The 20,347-nt window shown below is 44.2% G+C and overlaps 1 protein-coding gene across 1 annotated transcript in view; it reads left to right on the plus strand.

Annotated features, from left to right (window-relative positions):
- Window positions 1–20,347, plus strand: part of LOC126159423 (uncharacterized) — a 196,226-nt gene that overhangs the window by 101,337 nt on the left and 74,542 nt on the right. The window contains exon 2 of the mRNA XM_049916524.1: window positions 12,991–13,120. Coding sequence (XP_049772481.1) covers window positions 12,992–13,120 — 129 coding nt within the window. The 5' untranslated portion in view covers window position 12,991. The remainder of the gene's footprint in view (window positions 1–12,990; window positions 13,121–20,347) is intronic.

A 20,347-nucleotide genomic window follows, 5' to 3' on the forward strand; every position in this document is an offset into this window, starting at 1 on the left:
CGAAAAGTAGCGGCTCCGGTCAAAGAAAACCATTATAACGACTGGGAGAGCGGTGTTCTGACCACACGCCCCTCCTATCCGCATCCTCAACTGAGGATGACACGGCGGTCGGATGGTCCCGATGGGCGACTTGTGGCTTGAAGACGGAGTGCGTATATTACCACAAACTGAATCGAAGACGTCAGTTTTCAAAAATATCATTTACAAGCTTTAAGATAATGCCATCTATACAAGCAACTTTAATTACAGTTGAACAGTTTTAACATAGACATTAAATTGAAATACGTATCATGTATGGCTATAGTGTTATGCAGGATGAAATGTAATAGCACAGCACAACATATCAGAGCTGTTCTGTACATAGTGTCATATTCGACATTGAGTCCTCGTATGGAGACAAAAGTGGTTATTTTATAAACCTCGCTAAATTCTCGATGGATTTTAAAATATACAAAATAAAATACGATAAACTCAACTACAGAATTGACGCCATAACAATACTTAAATGCGCCCGGGTTCCCGGGTTCGATTCCCGGCGGGGTCAGGGATTTTCTCTGCCTCGTGATGACTGGGTGTTGTGTGATGTCCTTAGGTTAGTTAGGTTTAAGTAGTTCTAAGTTCTAGGGGACTGATGACCATAGATGTTAAGTCCCATAGTGCTCAGAGCCAATACTTAAATGGACTCTACAATTTTAAGTCTGTGTCTCGGACTCCGTAAAATATTTCGCATTTATATTATACTTATTTATGACGAACTTATAGAATTAGGAAGTAATATGTGGAGGAAGGGCAATAATCCTTGTATTTAGTTAGTTAGTTTCTTGTAAACTTTTTTTTTTTTCCCATACAGTTTCCAGAATCTCGAATTTCAATGTGCCGTAAATACGATAGTTAGTATAAGTGTTTAGTGAAAACGAATTGACTTCTGTGTTGTTTTTATTTACTTTTGTGATTACCTTCGGTAGTTCTAAAATATACTTGATAATTTACTTTTACCATCCAGAATTTTATACTTTCTTATTACATCTAGCATTTTGTAATTTCTGCAGAACACTTTTGGCGTATCATTGTAATCTTGAATGGCTGTATTCCATAACAAAAAGGCATCAGTTCATACACTCTCGTGACAGATATTATGGAGGTGCAAAGTATTCGGCGTTCCTCATATCCTCGGCCTGAGCCCCTGTTGTTTTCGGTGCGCATTGTGTACTTCTCGCTGTGCGTTCTTGTAGACACCAGGCAACACGTGCCGCAGCCGTTATCTCATTCCCTGCACGGCTTTAACTCGGCAGGTGAACACGTTTGCGACATTGTTATCAAATTGGTGCAACTTAGTGGTTACGTTCGTCGAGGCCGTGTGCGCGCCGATTCATTCCTTGCTCGTTTTGCCGCGTTCTCGAGTTCAGTCTGCAAGTGGTTGGAAGGTGACAGACCAATGCAATAACAGCAGTGTGCCCAACTTTGGAGTTCACAGTTCCTTCAGTCCTCGCAACAATCAACGTAAATAAACTCTTATGTTGGTAAAATAGTTTGAAGATTGTTACATTGCTACTAAACGGTAGAGCAGTCTACTACTTCACATTTTATTCGAAGTAAGTCATAATTTACAGGTTATACGTTAGTTAATTATCACTATTAGATGTCCAATGGTGTGTTACATAGCAAATTAAGTACAAAATTATCTGTTTCAACTCTTTTCCTATCATGAATTTTGCAAAGTGGTTCAAATGGCTCTGAGCACTATGGGACTTAACTTCTAAGGTCATCAGTCCCCTAGAACTTACAACTACTTAAACCTAACTAACCTAAGGACATCACACAGAGTTGCAGGATAGGATGTGCTGAGAACAACTGTTACGAAAAAAATTGTGTACATTGCGTTTTTCCGAGTTAACAAGCATTGAAATTACGCAACAAGGCCGTTGCGCACGCAAATTCAAACGGTCCGCCAGAGACGATGTCGCCAAACGTGTTCGCTTGGTTTCCTAAAAACGAACAACAAAGCAATACAAAAACTGGACGTGGGTCGGTAGTAATGATCGAACTCGGACCGTTGGATGAGCAGTCTCGTGTGCTCTCATTTACGCTACGAGAACAACTACCACTAATTGTACCTGGTGGGTCGCTTGAATTTGTGCGCGCAGCGGCCTATTTGGTTAACTTCAACGCCAATTAACTCCGAAACGGCGCAAGGCAATAAATTTTTGCATTGAGATTTATTTCTCAGCGCATTCTACCCTGCAATACAGTTACAAATACTTCAGACTGTTTCTGAGCATTCTGTGTAGAATGTATATGGCATTAACACTATGTGCTTTGCACAGTACGCTACGATCGCAGATTCGAATCCTGCCTCGGGCATGGACGTGTGATGTCCTTAGGTTAGTTAGGTTTAAGTAGTTCTAAGGTCTAGGGGACTGATGACCTCAGACGTTAAGTCACATAGTACTCAGAGACATTTGAACCATTTTTTTTTTTTTTTTTTTTTTTGGTGTACAGTAGCACTGAAATGCTAACGGTACACATATCCAGGTATGTAGTACATTTCGTGCCACTTTCATATGTGTTGCAAGCCGAATTCATGGTGTTGGAATGCAATTTTAATGGCCAACAGTGTACTTGAAGTGATCCTAAAATGTAACTGGGCTTTGTATCATACATGGAGGCATCAAACATCATGAGATAGCCATATGCACATAAACAGATGGTGGTAGTATGACGTACTCGAGGTATAAAAGGACAGCGCATTGGCGGAGCTGTTATTTGTACTCAGGTGGCTCTGGCTCTGAGCACTATGGGACTCAACTGCTGTGGTCATCAGTCCCCTAGAACTTAGAACTACTTAAACCTAACTAACCTAAGGACATCACACACACCAATGCCCGAGGCAGGATTCGAACCTGCGACCGTAGCAGCAGCGCGGCTCGGGACTGGAGCGCCTAGAACCGCACGGCCACACCCGCCGGCTGTACTCAGGTGATTCATGTGAAAATGTTTCTGACTTTGGTACGGTCGCACAATGGGAATTAACAGACTCTGAACGATGCTTGTTAACTGGAGCTAGACAGATGGACATTCCTTTTCGGAAATCGTTAGGAAATTCACTATACCGAGATCCACAGTGTCTAGAGTGTGCTGAGAACACCAAATTTCAGGCTGTAGCTCTCACCACTGATAAAGCATTGACCTATGGCCTTCACGTAACGACCGAGAGCAGCAGTGTCCGCATAAATCTGTCAGTGCTAACAGACAAGCAAGACTGCGTGAAATAATCGCAGAAATTAATGTGGGCTGTACGACGAACGTATCCTTTAGGACAGTGCAGCGAAATTTGGCATTAATGGGCTACAGCAGCAGATGAAAAAAATGGCTCTGAGCACTATGGGACTTAACTTCCGAGGTCATCAGTCCCCTAGAACTCAGAACTACTTAAACCTAACCAACCTAAGGACATCACACACATCCATGCCCGAGGCAGGATTTGAACCTGCGACCGTAGCGCTCGCTCTGCTCCAGACTGTAGCGCCTAGAACCGCACGGTCACTCTGGCCGGCGAGCAGATGACGTGAGTGCCTTTGCTAACAGCACGACATCACCTGCAGCGTCTCTCCCGGGCTCCTGTCCACATTATTGGACACTGGACGACTGGAAAACCGTGGCCTGGCGGATGAGTCCCGATTTCAATTGGTAATAGCTGATCGTGAGGTTCGAGTGTGGAGCAGATCCTGCGAGCTATGGACCCAAGTTGTCAACAAGGTACTGGTAGTGGTTCCATAAAGGTGTTTGCTGTGTTGATGTGGCACTGATCCGGTCATTGACTTGAAATGGTTATGTTCGGATACTTGGAAACCATTTGCAGCCGTTCATGGACTTCATGTTCCCAAACAAAGATGGATTTTTTATGGATGACGATGCGCCATGTTGCTGTGCCACAGTTGAAGAACATTCTGGGCTATCCGAACAAATGATTTAGCCACCTAGATCGCCCAACATGAATCTCATCGAACATTTATGAGATATAATCGAGAGGTCAGTTCAAGCACAAACTCGTGCACCGGCAACATTTTCTCGATTACGGACGACGGCTTAGAGGAAGCATGGCTCAATATTTCTGCAGGTGCCTTCCAGCGATTTGTGGAATCCATGCCACGTCAAGTTGCCGTGCAAAAGGAGGTCCGACACGATCTTAGGAGAAATCCCATGACTTTTGTCACCTCACTGAATTTTCACAGTCGTTTTCTCCTCAAACTGACGGGATTTTAACCACGCTCGTTTCATACGTTAGTCCAGTGACTTTCCACTGCGCCACAAAACCATTTTTAACAAGACCTATCGTAGCTTTACATAATACATTGTATTCTTAAAGACTAACGTAACATTAAATAGTAACACGTTTTTGTGCGGTTTTCTTGTGATTTGAGTCTGTGCATAACTTTTGCAACCTACATATCCAACTGATCTGGCTTACTGTAGTCATACCTTGGTCAGCCTCTACAGTTTTTAACCCCCACGCTTCCCTCCATTAACAAATTAACAATTACTTGATACCTCAGGATGTGTCTTATCAACCGATTCCTTGTTTTAGTGGAATTTTGCCATAATTTCTTTTTCCCCAGTTCTGTTCAGTAGCTCCTCATTACTTACATGTCCTATCCATCTAACCTCCAGCAGTCTTTCACAGCATCACATTTCAAATACTTCTGTTCGAACTGCTTATCGTCCACATTTCAGAACCGTAAAAGGCTACAACCCAGAGAAATATCTTCAGAAAAGACTCCCTAACACTTAAATTTATATTAAATGTTAATAAATGTCTGATTTTCAGAAACTTCCTTCCTAATGCAGTCTGCATTTCATATCCTGTCTACTTCAGATACCATCAGTTATTTTGTTGGCCAAAAAGAAAAACTCACCTACTACTTTTAGTGTCTCATTTCCTAATGCAAGTCTCTCAACATCGTCTGATTTCCATTACACTAGTTTTACTTTTGTTGATAATCTTCTTATAACATCTTTTCAACACAATATCGTCCGCCCCCGGTAGCTGAGTGGTCAGCGCGACAGAATGTCAATCCCAAGGGCCCGGGTTCGTTTCCCGGCAGTGTCGGAGATTTTCTCCGCTCAGGGGCTGGGTGTTGTGTTGTCCTAATCATCATCATTTCATCCCCATCGACGCGCAAGTCGCCGAAGTGGCGTCAAATCGAAAGACTTGCACCCGGCGAACGGTCTACTCGACGGGAGGCCCTCGTCACACGGCATTTGCATTTGGAAGACAATATCCATTACCTTCAACTGCTCTTACAAATCCAGTGCCATTTCTGACACAATTACAATGACATCGGCAAATCTCAGAGTTTTTGTTTCTTCTCCCTGAACTTTAATTTTTTTTTCCGGATTTCTCTTGAGTTCCTTTACTGCTTGCTCAATGTACAAATTGAATAACTTTGAAGAGAGACCACAATCCTGTCGTATTCCGTTCTCAACTATGGCTTCCTTTCCCTGCCCTTCGAATCTTATAACTGCGATATGGTTTTTGTCAAGTTATATATAATTTTTCGCTCTTGTGTTTTATTCATGTTATCTTTAGAATTTAAAAAAAATGTATTCCAGTTAACATACACAGTCCAGTGCTCCACTCACAGTAATGTGACCGCCTGCCAAAAGCCTAAATAACCACTTTTTGCAGCAGGGACCGTAGCCAGACGTGCAGGGAGACAGTTAGTGCTATGACCAGCTGCGCTACAGTTCCATGGCGCGAGCAGCCCGATCGAAGATGTCTCGCGCGTTCTAGATGGGGTTATAAAGTCGGACAGTCTGGTGAACAGGGGAGTACGGTAAAACTCATCCTGGTGCTCTTCGAACCACGCCCGTACACTGTAGGCTGTGTGACACGTTGCGTTGCCCTGCTGGTAGATGCCATGGTGCCGAGGAGAACAAACAAAATGCATGTGAGGGCAGACATGATCCCCAAAGATAGATGCATACATGAGCTGTCCTGCTGGTAGATGCCATCGTGCAGGGGAAAAATCAAAATGCATATATGGGCAGACATGATCCCCAAAGATACACTCCTGGAAACTGAAATAAGAACACCGTGAATTCATTGTCCCAGGAAGGGGAAACATTATTGACACATTCCTGGGGTCAGATACATCACATGATCACACTGACAGAACCACAGGCACATAGACACAGGCAACAGAGCATGCACAATGTCGGCACTAGTACTAGTACACTAGTATCCACCTTTCGCAGCAATGCAGGCTGCTATTCTCCCATGGAGACGATCGTAGAGATGCTGGATGTAGTCCTGTGGAACGGCTTGCCATGCCATTTCCACCTGGCGCCTCAGTTGGACCAGCGTTCGTGCTGGACGTGCAGACCGCGTGAGACGACGCTTCATCCAGTCCCAAACATGCTCAATGGGGGACAGATCCGGAGATCTTGCTGGCCAGGGTAGTTGACTTACACCTTCTAGAGCACGTTGGGTGGCACGGGATACATGCGGACGTGCATTGTCCTGTTGGAACAGCAAGTTCCCTTGCCGGTCTAGGAATGGTAGAACGATGGGTTCGATGACGGTTTGGATGTACCGTGCACTATTCAGTGTCCCCTCGACGATCACCAGTCGTGTACGGCCAGTGTAGGAGATCGCTCCCCACACCATGATGCCGGGTGTTGGCCCTGTGTGTCTCGGTCGTATGCAGTCCTGATTGTGGCGCTCACCTGCACGGCGCCAAACACGCATACGACCATCATTGGCACCAAGGCAGAAGCGACTCTCATCGCTGAAGACGACACGTCTCCATTCGTCCCTCCATTCACGCCTGTCGCGACACCACTGGAGGCGGGCTGCACGATGTTGGGGCGTGAGCGGAAGACGGCCTAACGGTGTGCGGGACCGTAGCCCAGCTTCATGGAGACGGTTGCGAATGGTCCTCGCCGATACCCCAGGAGCAACAGCGTCCCTAATTTGCTGGGAAGTGGCGGTGCGGTCCCCTACGGCACTGCGTAGGATCCTACGGTCTTGGCGTACATCCGTGCGTCGCTGCGGTCCGGTCCCAGGTCGATGGGCACGTGCACCTTCCGCTGACCACTGGCGACAACATCGATGTACTGTGGAGACCTCACGCCCCACGTGTTGAGCAATTCGGCGGTACGTCCACCCGGCCTCCCGAATGCCCACAATACGCCCTCGCTCAAAGTCCGTCAACTGCACATACGGTTCACGTCCACGCTGTCGCGGCATGCTACCAGTGTTAAAGACTGCGATGGAGCTCCGTATGCCACGGCAAACTGGCTGACACTGACGGCGGCGGTGCACAAATGCTGCGCAGCTAGCGCCATTCGACGGCCAACACCGCGGTTCCTGGTGTGTCCGCTGTGCCGTGCGTGTGATCATTGCTTGTACAGCCCTCTCGCAGTGTCCGGAGCAAGTATGGTGGGTCTGACACACCGGTGTCAATGTGTTCTTTTTTCCATTTCCAGGAGTGTAGATGCATACATGAGTTGTCCTGCTGGTAGATGCCATCATGCAGAGGAGAGAACAAAATACATGTATGGGCAGACATGATACCCAAGATAGATGAATACGTGAGTTGTCCTGCTGGTAGATACCATCGTGCAGAGGAAAAAACAAAATGCATGTAGGGGCAGACATGATCCCCAAAGATAGATGCATACATGAGCTGTCCTGCTGGTAGATGCCATCGTGCTGAGGAAAAAACAAACTGCTTGTAGGGGCAGACATGATCGGCAAAGTTAGAAGCATACAGGGTGTTACAAAAAGGTACGGCCAAAATTTCAGGAAACATTCCTCACACACAAATACAGAAAAGATGTTATGTGGACATGTGTCCGGAACGCTTAATTTCCATGTTAGAGCTCATTTTAGTTTCGTCAGTATGTACTGTACTTCCTCGATTCAACGACAGTTGGCCCAATTGAAGTAAGGTAATCTTGACTTCGTTGCTTGTGTTGACATGCGACTCATTGCTCTACAGTACTAGCATCAAGCACATCAGTACGTAGCATCAACAGGTTAGTGTTCATCACGAACGTGGTTTTGCAGTCAGTCCAATGTTTACAAATGCGGAGTTGGCCGATGCACATTTGATGTATGGATTAGCACGGGGCAATAGCCATGGCGCGGTACGTTTGTATCGAGACAGATTTCCAGAACGAAGGTGTCCCGACAGGAAGACGTTCGAAGCAATTGATCGGCGTCTTAGGGAGCACGGAACATTCCAGCCTATGACTCGCGACTGGGGAAGACCTGGAACGACGAGGACACCTACAATGGACGAGGCAATTGTTCTTGCAGTTGACGATAACCCTAATGTCAGCGTCAGAAAAGTTGCTGCTGTACAAGGTAACGTTGACCACGTCACTGTATGGAGAGTGCCACGGGAGAACCAGTTGTTTCCGTACCGTGTACAGCGTGTGCAGGCACTATCAGCAGCTGATTGGCCTCCACGGGTACACTTCTGCGAATGGTTCATCCAATAATATGTCAATCCTCATTTCAGTGCAAATGTTCTCTTTACGGATGAGGCTTCATTCCAACGTGATCAAATTGTAAATTTTCATAATCGACATGTGTGGGCTGACGAGAATCCGCACGCAATTGTGCAATCACGTCATCAACACAGATTTTCTGTGAACGTTTGGGCAGGCATTGTTGGTGATGTCTTGATTGGGCCCCATGTTCTTCCACCTACGCTCAATGGAGCACGTTATCATGATTTCATACGGGATACTCTACCTGTGCTGCTAGAACATGTGCCTTTACAAGTACGACACAACATGTGGTTCATGCACGATGGAGCTCCTGCACATTTCAGCCGAAATGTTCGTACGCTTCTCAACAACAGATTCGGTGACCGATGGATTGGTAGAGGCGGACCAAATCCATGGCCTCCACGCTCTCCTGACCTCAACCCTCTTGACTTTCATTTATGGGGGCATTTGAAAGCTCTTGTCTACGCAACCCCGGTACCAAATGTAGAGACTCTTCGTGCTCGTATTGTGGACAGCTGTGATACAATACGCCATTCTCCAGAGCTGCATCAGCGTATCAGGGATTCCATGCGACGGAGGGTGGATGCATGTATCCTCGCTAACGGAGGACATTTTGAACATTTCCTGTAACAAAGTGTTTGGAGTCACGCTGGTACGTTCTGTTGCTGTGTGTTTCCATTCCATGATTAATGTGATTTGAAGAGAAGTAATAAAATGAGGTCTACCATGGAAAGTAAGCGTTTCCGGACACATGTCCACATAACATATTTTCTTTCTTTGTGTGTGAGGAATGTTTCCTGTTTTGTAACACCCTGTATATGAGTTGATCCACTGTGCCTTACAGAATTACGAGATCATTCAGGGAATGCCACTAAAACATTCTCCAGACCATAACGCTCCCTTCTCTGGCCTGAACTCTTCCGACGATTGTTGCAGCGCCGTACAAACCAATGGCTCTCTGTCTCGTGGAGCATAAAACATGATTCATTTAAAAAGGTCACCTGTGGCCACTCAGTGGACGTCCAGTTGTGGCACTGCCATGCGAATTCCAGCTTTCATCTCTCATGAATAGCAGTCAGCGTAGGTGCATGAGCGAGGCACCTGCTGCAGAGGCCCATACACAGTAATATTCGGCGAACTGTCATCGAGGAGGCACTGTTGGCAGCCCTTTGGTTCATTTGGGCTGTCACTTGCTCAACAGTTCCACGACTATTCGCCTGTACACATATGATGCACCAGAGCTACCTCGGTTTTGGGTAACGTCATTTTGCTGTGCACTGTATGCAGTAACTGTTATGGCTCAAGTCAAGCGCCGGCAAGTCAGTCGGAACGAGATAGCGGGGAGGGCTGTCAAGAAGATGTCAGCCAATTACATGCTGACAGACTTCTCTCCAGGATGACAACGCAACGGCAGTGGCCTCTACGTGCCGCGCCCGACTGGTCGTGACCCAGTTCAAGAGGGAGGAACGGAGCGATTTTCTGACTTCCAAAAGGACACGATCATTTTCTTTCGGACGGTTGTGGAAGAATTTCTGAAACTGGAAAGTTCACTGTGATTAAAGTATACCGTGGATTGCAAAATTGCACTATCCAAAATTGTAGCCAATGCAGCTGTGATGCACCACGGGCCATAGATGACACGGGTGAATGACGGCTGCGAAGATGTGTACGAGCGACCAGATGTGCAACTGTCGAGCAATTGGCCGCCCAGACGAAACAAGGGGCTACCAACTGTGTCTCCTCAGCGGCCATTCAGCAAACGTTGCTGCATATGGGCCTCTGCAGCAGACACCAAGTTCATGTACGCTGTTCATTGGAGACAAAGGCTGGAATTTGCTTGTCAGTACCATACTGAACGTCGACTGAGTGGCGACAGGTGGCCTTGAAAGGTGGCTACACTGAGCCACAGCGCCAAAGATCGCGCCAGAGAGTATTGTCCCGCCGCCTCCACTGGCAGTGATTATTGAGAAGTAGCGGCAGGCAGTTCTTGTCGAGAAGCGGTGCTAGGCGGTTCTTGTTCAGATGTAGTGGAGAGTTCTTGCCGAGAAGTTGTGGTGGACACTGCTTGTCGTGAAGTCGGAGTGGATATGTGGTAGTAGGGAGTGTTTGTTCCATGTTTTATGCAGTTATTTGATGGGAGAGATAGCAGATGTTATTCTAATGGAGATATTGTAATGATCAGAGTGCATTTCGTCAATATATTAAGGTAACAAATTCCCTGTTTTTTTTCTTTTTATTATTTCTGTATCTCAAATAATGCATCATTACAGGTTCAGTCAGCAAAGCATCTGGCTTGTGTTCTTGTATTAGAGTGTAATTCTGCTTTCCTTACGCAATTATAGTATTTCTAATTTTCTTTTATCACGTCAGTATAATTGGTATTTAAAAAATTCTTGTCTTGTTGAAGAAGAACCGTGCCAGATGTGCGTTGAGTCATACTACCACACACAGAACAGCTACACTTGTGCTCTGTTGGCTTCGTAGATTTTATAGTTGCTGGGGACTTAATTAATTAACTGTGTTAACGAAAATTTCATTTCATTCTTTGTTGTTGTTCCATGCAGTCAGATTGCGTACAATTACTTGTCAGGCCAACCGTTTACGACATTGCGTAAACGGACTCACAGCTACTAAAAAATATTTGCAATCATAATTAAATTAAGCCCCCATGCAGCCTTTTCAGATGAATCAATTTTATACTCCATCGGACAGATGGCCATTGGCAGATATGCGTGAAACGTCCGAAAGCAAACATCATGCAACAATCGTCCAGCCCGGAGGAGGGAGCGCTATGGGCTGGATAATGTTTCTGTGGCATTCCCTGGGTGGTCTCATCATTTAGGAAGACACAGTGGATCAACACAAGTACGAGTCTATCCTTGGGGACCATATCCACCCTTACGTACAGTTTTTTCTCCTCTGAACAATGTCATCTACCAGCTGGCCAATGCGGCATGTCACGTAACCCACATTGTATGGTTCAAAGAGAATCAGGATGAGTGTACTGTACTCCAATGGCCCCCATAATCTCCCGATTTAAACCCAACTGAAAACCTGTGGGACGACCTCGATCAGGCTGTACACACCATGCATCCTCAGCCAAGAAAGGTAACATAGCTGACCACGTACTGAATTCGGCAGGGCTGCATATCCCTGTCGTTACCTTCCAGAACCTCGATGACTTTCTTCCTTCACTTCTCGCAACATTCCGCGCTGCAAAACGTGAGTATTGAGGCTTTTAACAGGGGATCACATTAATGTGACTGAACAGTGTAGAAGGACTATAACAGAACTTTATGCGACGATGCCATGTCTGTAGTGACACTGGGAGACACCTTTTTGAATGACTGTTGTAAATGTAGCAGTTTGTGAAACTTGTACAGATGAACTGAAGTGATTATTACTGCTTCGTGGAGTTAGGATTATCGGTCTCTCTGGCATCAAGCTACGCGCACTGTTTCTAGCCCATCAACACGGGAAATTATCTGAGGGTGTTGGGGAGTATTCAGCGGGAGTTCATGATCATGATTCAGAAGCTGGAACCCTTAGTTCGAGCCTTGCGCAAGGCTAATGCGAAACGAGGGTAGATTTCCACTTACAACTTTCGATTCGGTCGTTTCCGGACCAAACTGATACATTTACCCTTCTCCATAATCTCTGAGAGTTTGTATCATCACCACGGAATTACTATGTTTACGATAGTATCATCATCACGGAATCACTTTGTTTACGATAATGGCAGCATATTCGTCATACAGTCTTCGTTGAATACAATTACTTTAAATTTTCCCAACATGATTTCCCAAGAACAACGCCGTCTTTCTTCCAAAGATTCTCCTTTAAGCATCTGTGTTACACCTTGATATATGCTGTACCTTCCCGTTACGATACTAGCAGCACATCTCTGAAATCTAATTTACGTAATGTATTTAATACCTAAGCTTTTACCGAGCAAGGTGGCGCAGTGGTTAGATACTGAACTCGCATTCGGGAGAACGACGGTTCAATCCCGCGTCCGGCCATCCTGATTTATGTTTTCCGTGATTTCCCCAAATCGTTCCAGGCAAATGCTGGGATGGTTCCTTTCAAAGGGCACGGCCAACTTCCTTCCCCGTCCTTCCCCAATCCGATGAGACCGATGACCTCGCTGTCTGGTCTCCTTCCCCAAACAACCCCAACCTAAGCTTTCAGCACGTTCATTTGTCCCAACAACAGACAAACAATTCCTATACAATGTAAAGTGTTGATTTACTCTTGTCAGTCTCATAAATGGACGTAGAATATTTGCAAAAACCAAACAGAACAGTAAATATTTTGTAGTGCTTTACCATGTACCAATATCTTACCAATAATAAAAACTGAAACAGGGATATCGACATACAAAGTTGAAATGATGATTAAACAAGAAGCGTCATGTTTCGTGTAATGGTATGTTGTGCTGATGTTGTTGTTCTTGTCGTTGTTGCGTAGGATGCAGCCGGTGGTGGTGGGCGCCGTGAAGTGGGCGTCCCGTTACGTGACAGTGGAGCCGCTCATGTTCCTATTCTACGTGGCCACCACCATCTCCACCGTGGTCACTCAGAACCTCATGATCTACAAGGTGAGTCCACCCACAAGGACATTATCCACGCTATCATCTCCACCACGTGCATGCAAAACTTCATGAAATGCTGCGAGGTGAGCCCTCATCCGGGACAAAATACACCCTACCATCACCATTTTGGTCCCCTGGAGCCTCACAACCAGTGAATAGATTTTTATGTGCTAAAAACTTTAAAATATTTTAATTTTTTGTATAAGAAAAATATAAAAAATTGCAAAAAATAGGAAAATATTGTTTTTCACTATTACAAAATTGTAAATGCTTATGTTGAAAAATCACTCACATGTCATGCTGACGCAGTGTTGGATTGAAAAACTCACTGTTGCAGTGAACTACGAAAATTTTCTTCAAGTTTTCCTCACATACCGATGTCAGTTGTCTTGAAACAATGCACACTGGCGGAATAAGAACTTTTCAGCATCACATAATGATAGTCTTGCACGTTTCATTAAGGGAAGTTACTGGCACACATATTTTCAGGTTCACCAACATCTACTTCTCCTTTCAAAACCTTGGCAATTTTACACATAATATGAAATCCATCATTCTTTTCGAGCACATTTTTAAATTTCTGTTTAATAGCTTTCGCTTTTAGGTGTTTGTGTGAATTAATTTTTTTCTGAATGTCATGCACTTCATTGACTGTCTAAGTTAATAAGCTGGTTGACGTTTCTAATTCTTCGATAGATTAAAACAAAAAAAAATCAAATTTGCACATACATAAGACAATTCATTTTTAGTGCACTGTTTCTGACTAAGTTCTGAAGAATTTCAACTGAAGAGGCGTCATCCTTGTTTAGTTCCTCAATCAACTATCTAAAGTTTTCAAAACTGTTTGCATAATGCACTGCTGCATTTAACCATGTCCCCCAACGAGTAACTGTGGGTCTACATGGAAGAGAGTAAAATGTGGGGTTTTGCCTCTGAACAAATCAATTCTTGTTAACACTTTCACAAACACCTTCTTGCCACTTGAGATCAATTTGTCCACTTTAGGATACAGTGTATGTATCTACTCACATAATTTGTCTAAGTCATATACTACACAAGTTTGGTATGTCATGTGTGGGAAGCTTCATAAAGGCCTTTGGCTGCCTTCTTCATTTATGGAGTAGCAGCCCCAAGTGAGAGTAAAACACTATCAAATTTCAGTTACAATGTATCTGTCTGCTCACATAATTTGTCTACATCATATACTGCACAAATTAGGTATATCATGTGTGGGAAGCTTCAGAAAGGCCTTCGGCTGCCTTCTTCATTTATGGAGTAGCAGCCGTAAGTGAGGGTAAAACACTATCAAATTTCAGTTACAATGTATGTATCTGCTCACATAATTTGTCTAAATCATATACTGCACAAGTTAGGTATATCATGTGTTGGAAGCTTCAGAAAGGCCTTCGGCTGCCGTCTTCATTTATGGAGCAGCAGCCATAAGTGATGGTAAAACACTATGAAATTTCACCCTATTAGGCCATAACATCTCCGTAAATTCGTTGAATAAACGAGCCATTGTTGCGTTATTCAATGATAATATTTCTTTATATGCTAATAGAAAACGCCGCTTGGAAACTATATCACCATTTTATAGCACACCAACCACAACATTTCCCCTTTCCTACCGCTAGAGTCTTTGTCAATGCGTACTCAGTTTTTTTTATGTTGACACTGTGGTCTGACCTTTCTGAGCATTTCTTCGTAACAGGCAGGCACATGCAATTCTATTAATGTTGATTCTTCTGGTGTTTCAAAATTTGTATATTTTGTAAGAAAATATCTAAGCTCTGGACCTCTCAGTTTATATAAAGAAACATCACACGAAAAAAAGTGTTGCATAAAACTACAAAATATTCGGAACTTATTGAAACTAATGTTTGTGAAGAGGAAGCTGCTTCTGAACTTGTCTAGCGGTCATTCCTTATTTACTATCTGCCAAATACCGCAAAGACTAGAGATCACTGGTCTGCATTTATTGATTTCCCACATTTTAACAAAACAGAATTCTTCCATCACTTGTAAAGATGCCAGTAAATTCAGCAACATATTGTTCCGAACGAGAACAAACACTTCACTTTACTTTCCGCGTTATATCGCCAGTCACTTCTCCTAAGATACCGTATAAGCGGCCTGGTTGAAACAAGACAAGGACAATGACTGAAGACTGCTGTGTGCGTTGCGTCAGCCTCCACGTCATAAATAAGGGATTCTCTTTTCATATTTATTTACAGAAAGTATTACACAAACACGTTTTTTTATATGTAATAGACGTGCAAGGAGAGTACACCAACCAAGACAGCATACATTTCAGCATCTTTGTCGTGGTTATCCTGAAAACTATTGTTTAGAAGGTGAATCAACCATCCATGAAAACCCTACGACAGCCAGATATTCAAGAACCACAAGGCAAGGCTGTCCTTTCATCAGCATAAAGAGCACTACCTCCATGATCATCATCAAGAACCTCATGATGTATAAGGTGGACCTCTCATTGATCTATAACTAGAGTTCGGCCTCAACATCTGTACTGAGAACACTGACTTTCTCTATGCTCAACTGAAAACTAATGAACTACAAGGTGAATCCATCAGCTAACTCAGCATACGTACCAGCATCTCTTCTAAGATAACCCGAATGCCATGCCTACAAGGTGAGTTCCATATTCAGGCTACCACACCGTTTCACCATGTTCATCCAAAACCTCATCTATTATAAGAGATAGCTCCATCTTTTATATTAGCATATAGTTCTTGTATTCAAGGAATAACTGGATGATCTGTGTCAGTGGTTATGTTGCCATGATTCTTGCAAGAAGGAGAAGTTGTTCAAGGCACAAGAAAATGCTGTAGCTGCTCTTTTCTGGGCAAAGATTGTTGGATTTCAATCTTGTATTGTGTATATTCATTCTATTTAACTATCCGAAATTGTAAATTTATAGAATCCTACCTACACTGCCGGAAAAAAATTAGTACACCATTTGATAGATTTCCAGTTCACTCAAGATTCATTGTTGCAACAGTGCATATACATGAAGTGATTACATTTACGGATCAATAGCACTAGCGGTTCTGAGATACTGAAACACCCATATTACACTACTGGCCATTAAAGTTGCTACACCAAGAAGAAATGCAGATGATAAGCGGTTATTCATCGGACAAATATATTATACTAGAACTGATATGTGATCACATTTTCACGCAATTTGGGTGCATATATCCTGAGAAATCAGTACCCAGAACAACCACCTCTGCCCGTAATAACGGTCATGATACGCCTGGGCATTGAGTCAAACAGAGCTGGCGTGTACAGGTACAGCTGCCCATGCAGCTTCAACACGATACCACAGTTCGTCCGTCAAGAGTAATGACTGGCGTATTGTGACGAGCCAGTTGCTCGGCCACCATTGACCAGACGTTTTCAATTGGTGAGAGATCTGGAGAATGTGCTATCCAGGGCAGCAGTCGAACATTTTGTGTATCCAGAAAGGCCCGTACAGGACCTGCAACATGCGGTCGTGCATTACCCTGCTGAAATGTAGGGTTTCGCAGGAATCGAATGAAGGGTAAAGCCACGGGTCGTAACACTTCTGAAATGTAACGTCCACTGTTCAAAGTGCCGTCAATGCAAAAAAGAGGTGACCGAGACGTGTAACCAATGGCACCCCATACCAACACGCCGGGTCATACGCCAGTATGGCGATGACGAATACACGCTTCCAATGTGCGTTCACCACAATGTCGCCAAACACGGATGCGACCATCACGATGCTGTAAACAGAACCTGGATTCACCCGAAAAAATGACGTTTTGCCATTAGTGCACCCAGGTTCGTCGTTGAGTACACCATCGCAGGCGCTCCTGTCAGTGATGCAGCGTCAAGGGTAACCGCAGCCACGGTCTCTGAGCTGATAGTCCATGCTGCTGCGAACGTCATCGAACTGTTCGTGCAGATGGTTGTTGTCTTCCAAACGCCCCCATCTGTTGACTCAGGTATCGGGACGTGGCTGCACGGTCCGTTACAGCCATGCGGATAAGATGCCTGTCATCTCGACTGCTAGTGATACGAGGCCGTTGGGATCCAGCACAGCGTTCCGTATTACCCTCCTGAACCCACCGATTCAATATTCTGCTAAGAGTCATTGGATCTCGACGAACGCGAGCAGCATTGTCGCGATACGATAAACCGCAATCGCGATAGGCTACCATCCGACCTTTATCAAAGTCGGAAACGTGATGTTACGCATTTATCCTCCTTACACAAGACACCACAACAACGTTTCACCAGGCAAGGCCGGTGAACTGCTGTTTGTGTATGAGAAATCGGTTGGAAACTTTCCTCATGTCAGCACGTTGTAGGTGTCGCCACCGGCGCCAACCTTGTGTGAATGCTTTGAAAAGCTAATCATTTACATATCACTGCATCTCTTTCCTGTCGTTTAAATTTCGCGTCTGTAGCACGTCATCTTCGTGGTGTAGCAATTTTAATGCCCGGTAGTGTAGTACGTGGCGTAGCCTCCACAGGTAGCAATGTTGGCGCTGACTCTGGCATCCAGTCGATCGTACAGATGGCAAATACTGTCCTGGGATACGTTATGTCACGCTCGCTCGATCTGTTCACGTAGTTCTGTGTGAGTCGTTGGCTGACGAGTCGCACGAGCCACCTCTCGTCCCATCATATCCCAAACATGCTCGATTGGAGAAAATTGCTTGCTAGGGAAGTTGCCGCACATCTTACAGAGCAGGTTTAGTTTCACGGAAGTGTGTTGGCTAGCATTATCCTGATGTAACAACACATCACCTTCCTGCTGCAAAAACGGCAAAAGAACAGGTCTAACAATGATCTGCACATACCAAGCACTGGTTAGCACCCCCTCTAGAAACATCAAAGGTCAACAAGAGTTGTAACTTATCGCAACCCAGACGATATGGCCTGAGATGGGACCAATGTGTTTTGTATGAATGCACTCTACGAGACGGTCCTTACCAGGTCCAGGTCGCACGTGCAAACGACCATCATTTTCGAGCAGGCAGAATCAGCTTTCATCGCTGACGACCACGTCGCGTCATCCCATCTTCCACGAGGTTCTCTAACTGCACCAGTAGAGCCATGCACGTCGGCGCAGTGGCGTGAATGGAAGACGGACTAGAGGTGTGACTGCCTGCAGTCACACTGCTAATAACTAGTTCGCAATAGTTGGTGTTGACACGTCTGGCTTCACAAGCCCTCTTATTTGAGCTGTGATAGCTGCACGGTCTGCCACTGATGCCCATACAATACGACGATCCTGGTCAGCGTCTGTGCTGCGTGGATGTCCAGAACCTCGTCTACGGGTGTGAGAATGATCACGTGACCACTGACACCAGCATTGTTGCACAACAGGTGCAGCTTGTCCAATTTGTGTGGCAAGGACTATCTCGCCCATCGGAAGGTCGCAATTTGACCCCTTTCAAATTCGCTCAGTTGACTGTAGGAAGCACGAGTGCATCTCTGTGGGATGTTTTCCTGCTTGCTTTACACGTCTGCACCACACTGAGCCTTCTGGCTGTGAGCATTCCCTACTAAAGTGTGGACACAGATGGTGCTCTGGTAGCTACGACACTACGCTATCTGTTGGCGAACGACCTTGAAACCATTATCAGTACATCTGCTACCCCCCAGGTGGCATAGGCCGCCAGCGGATCAAAAACGACGTCATTTTCCAGGTGTACTATTTTTCCGGCAGTATCCATGCTTCTGACTCGAATAAATAAATAAAGTCGTATCCAGTATTGTCATCCACAATTTTGTCGAATCTACAAAATAATCATTCCATTTTGACAAATTTAGTTCGTGTTATCTCCCTTGTTGTCTGCTTGTGATCTATGACGCACTTACATACAATATTGTCCCCTCCCTTCTGTAGTGTTACCTTTTTATTTTATTATCTTCTCATTAACTATTGAAACAACATCACTTTGAAATGTAATTTTAATTTTCACCAAAAGCACATTCAACGTCGCCGAAAAATACACGTCTTTCGTATCAAGACAAGAGAGAGAGAGAGTCCTCCTTTAGTTCTTAAAAACAAAAAACTACGCAAAAGTAAAAAAAAGAACAAAATTATTTATAAAATCGGTCGCTGGCGCAGCGCTCTTCTGCGTGCGCGGTCGTAAATTATAACTTTGCGGAAGTCAAAGTACCATTACAATGCCTCCTCTACTGAGACGCTCCGCAAGCGAGCGTGGCAGTATAGAAAATTTACATAGATACATACATATATGAGAAAATAAGAAATTTACATATTACAAAAAATATTTCTGAGCACAATGCGCTTTGCATATCAGTCTTTGTATACAGTCTTTTTGGTGTGTATCTTCTTTAGGAGTCGTAACATTAATGTCTTTGAATTGCAGCGTAGTATCGTTGCTTAGCACAGCGTTTGAAATTTGAATTCAGTCCACATGATTCATGTTTACAATGGAATTAATTCGAACAGTAAATGTTTCTATTATATTGCTCCAATGTCTTTAAACGTAGTATCGGATTCTGAGTGTGTGTGTACTGCCTGGATCTCTTACGTGTGACTTGAAGAAAATCCAAAGTTTGTTCAATCTGTCAACACGAAATTGTGATCTCCAGCAGTCGAATTTTGGTGGCGTCTACCGGGGTATAAATGGTCAATGAGGGCACAGGAAACACCTCACTGCCTACGACAGGTGATGAGCTTGTCTTTTACACCAACCTGAAGACCTGCCGGCTTCCACAACACCATACACTTCAAAGCATATTGACACTACGTAAATATTTCTTGACCAGTGTTCCATCACGTTGGTTTCTTCTTTGCATTTTCAGTTCCATTTATATGAATCATGTGCTACATGCACAAGTCCTTTGCAGTTCATTAACATCTCCTTAAAATACATTTCTCGATACAATAAGTACATGAACATACAAATATTTACAATTAATCATTACATGAGATACATTGTTGTCATATAGTACATATACAGAATTAAATGAAAAATATAGTCTTTTTTTTTGCGTTACATTCAAGATCATTGTGCTGACATGTGAATTACATTACATTTAGATTGAAATATACATTTTATTTGTTAGCTCATTTTTTTTTTCTTCCGTTACACTTGCAACATTTGAAGATAATTGTGGCAACTCGCTAGAATATTCAACTTAAAATTCATCTTGCCTCCTGGAATAAAATTTACACATATTTCAAGCTTCAAGACAGCC

This window comes from Schistocerca cancellata, chromosome 2 (assembly GCF_023864275.1).
Source record: "Schistocerca cancellata isolate TAMUIC-IGC-003103 chromosome 2, iqSchCanc2.1, whole genome shotgun sequence".
Classification (NCBI taxonomy): Eukaryota; Metazoa; Arthropoda; class Insecta; order Orthoptera; family Acrididae; genus Schistocerca; species Schistocerca cancellata.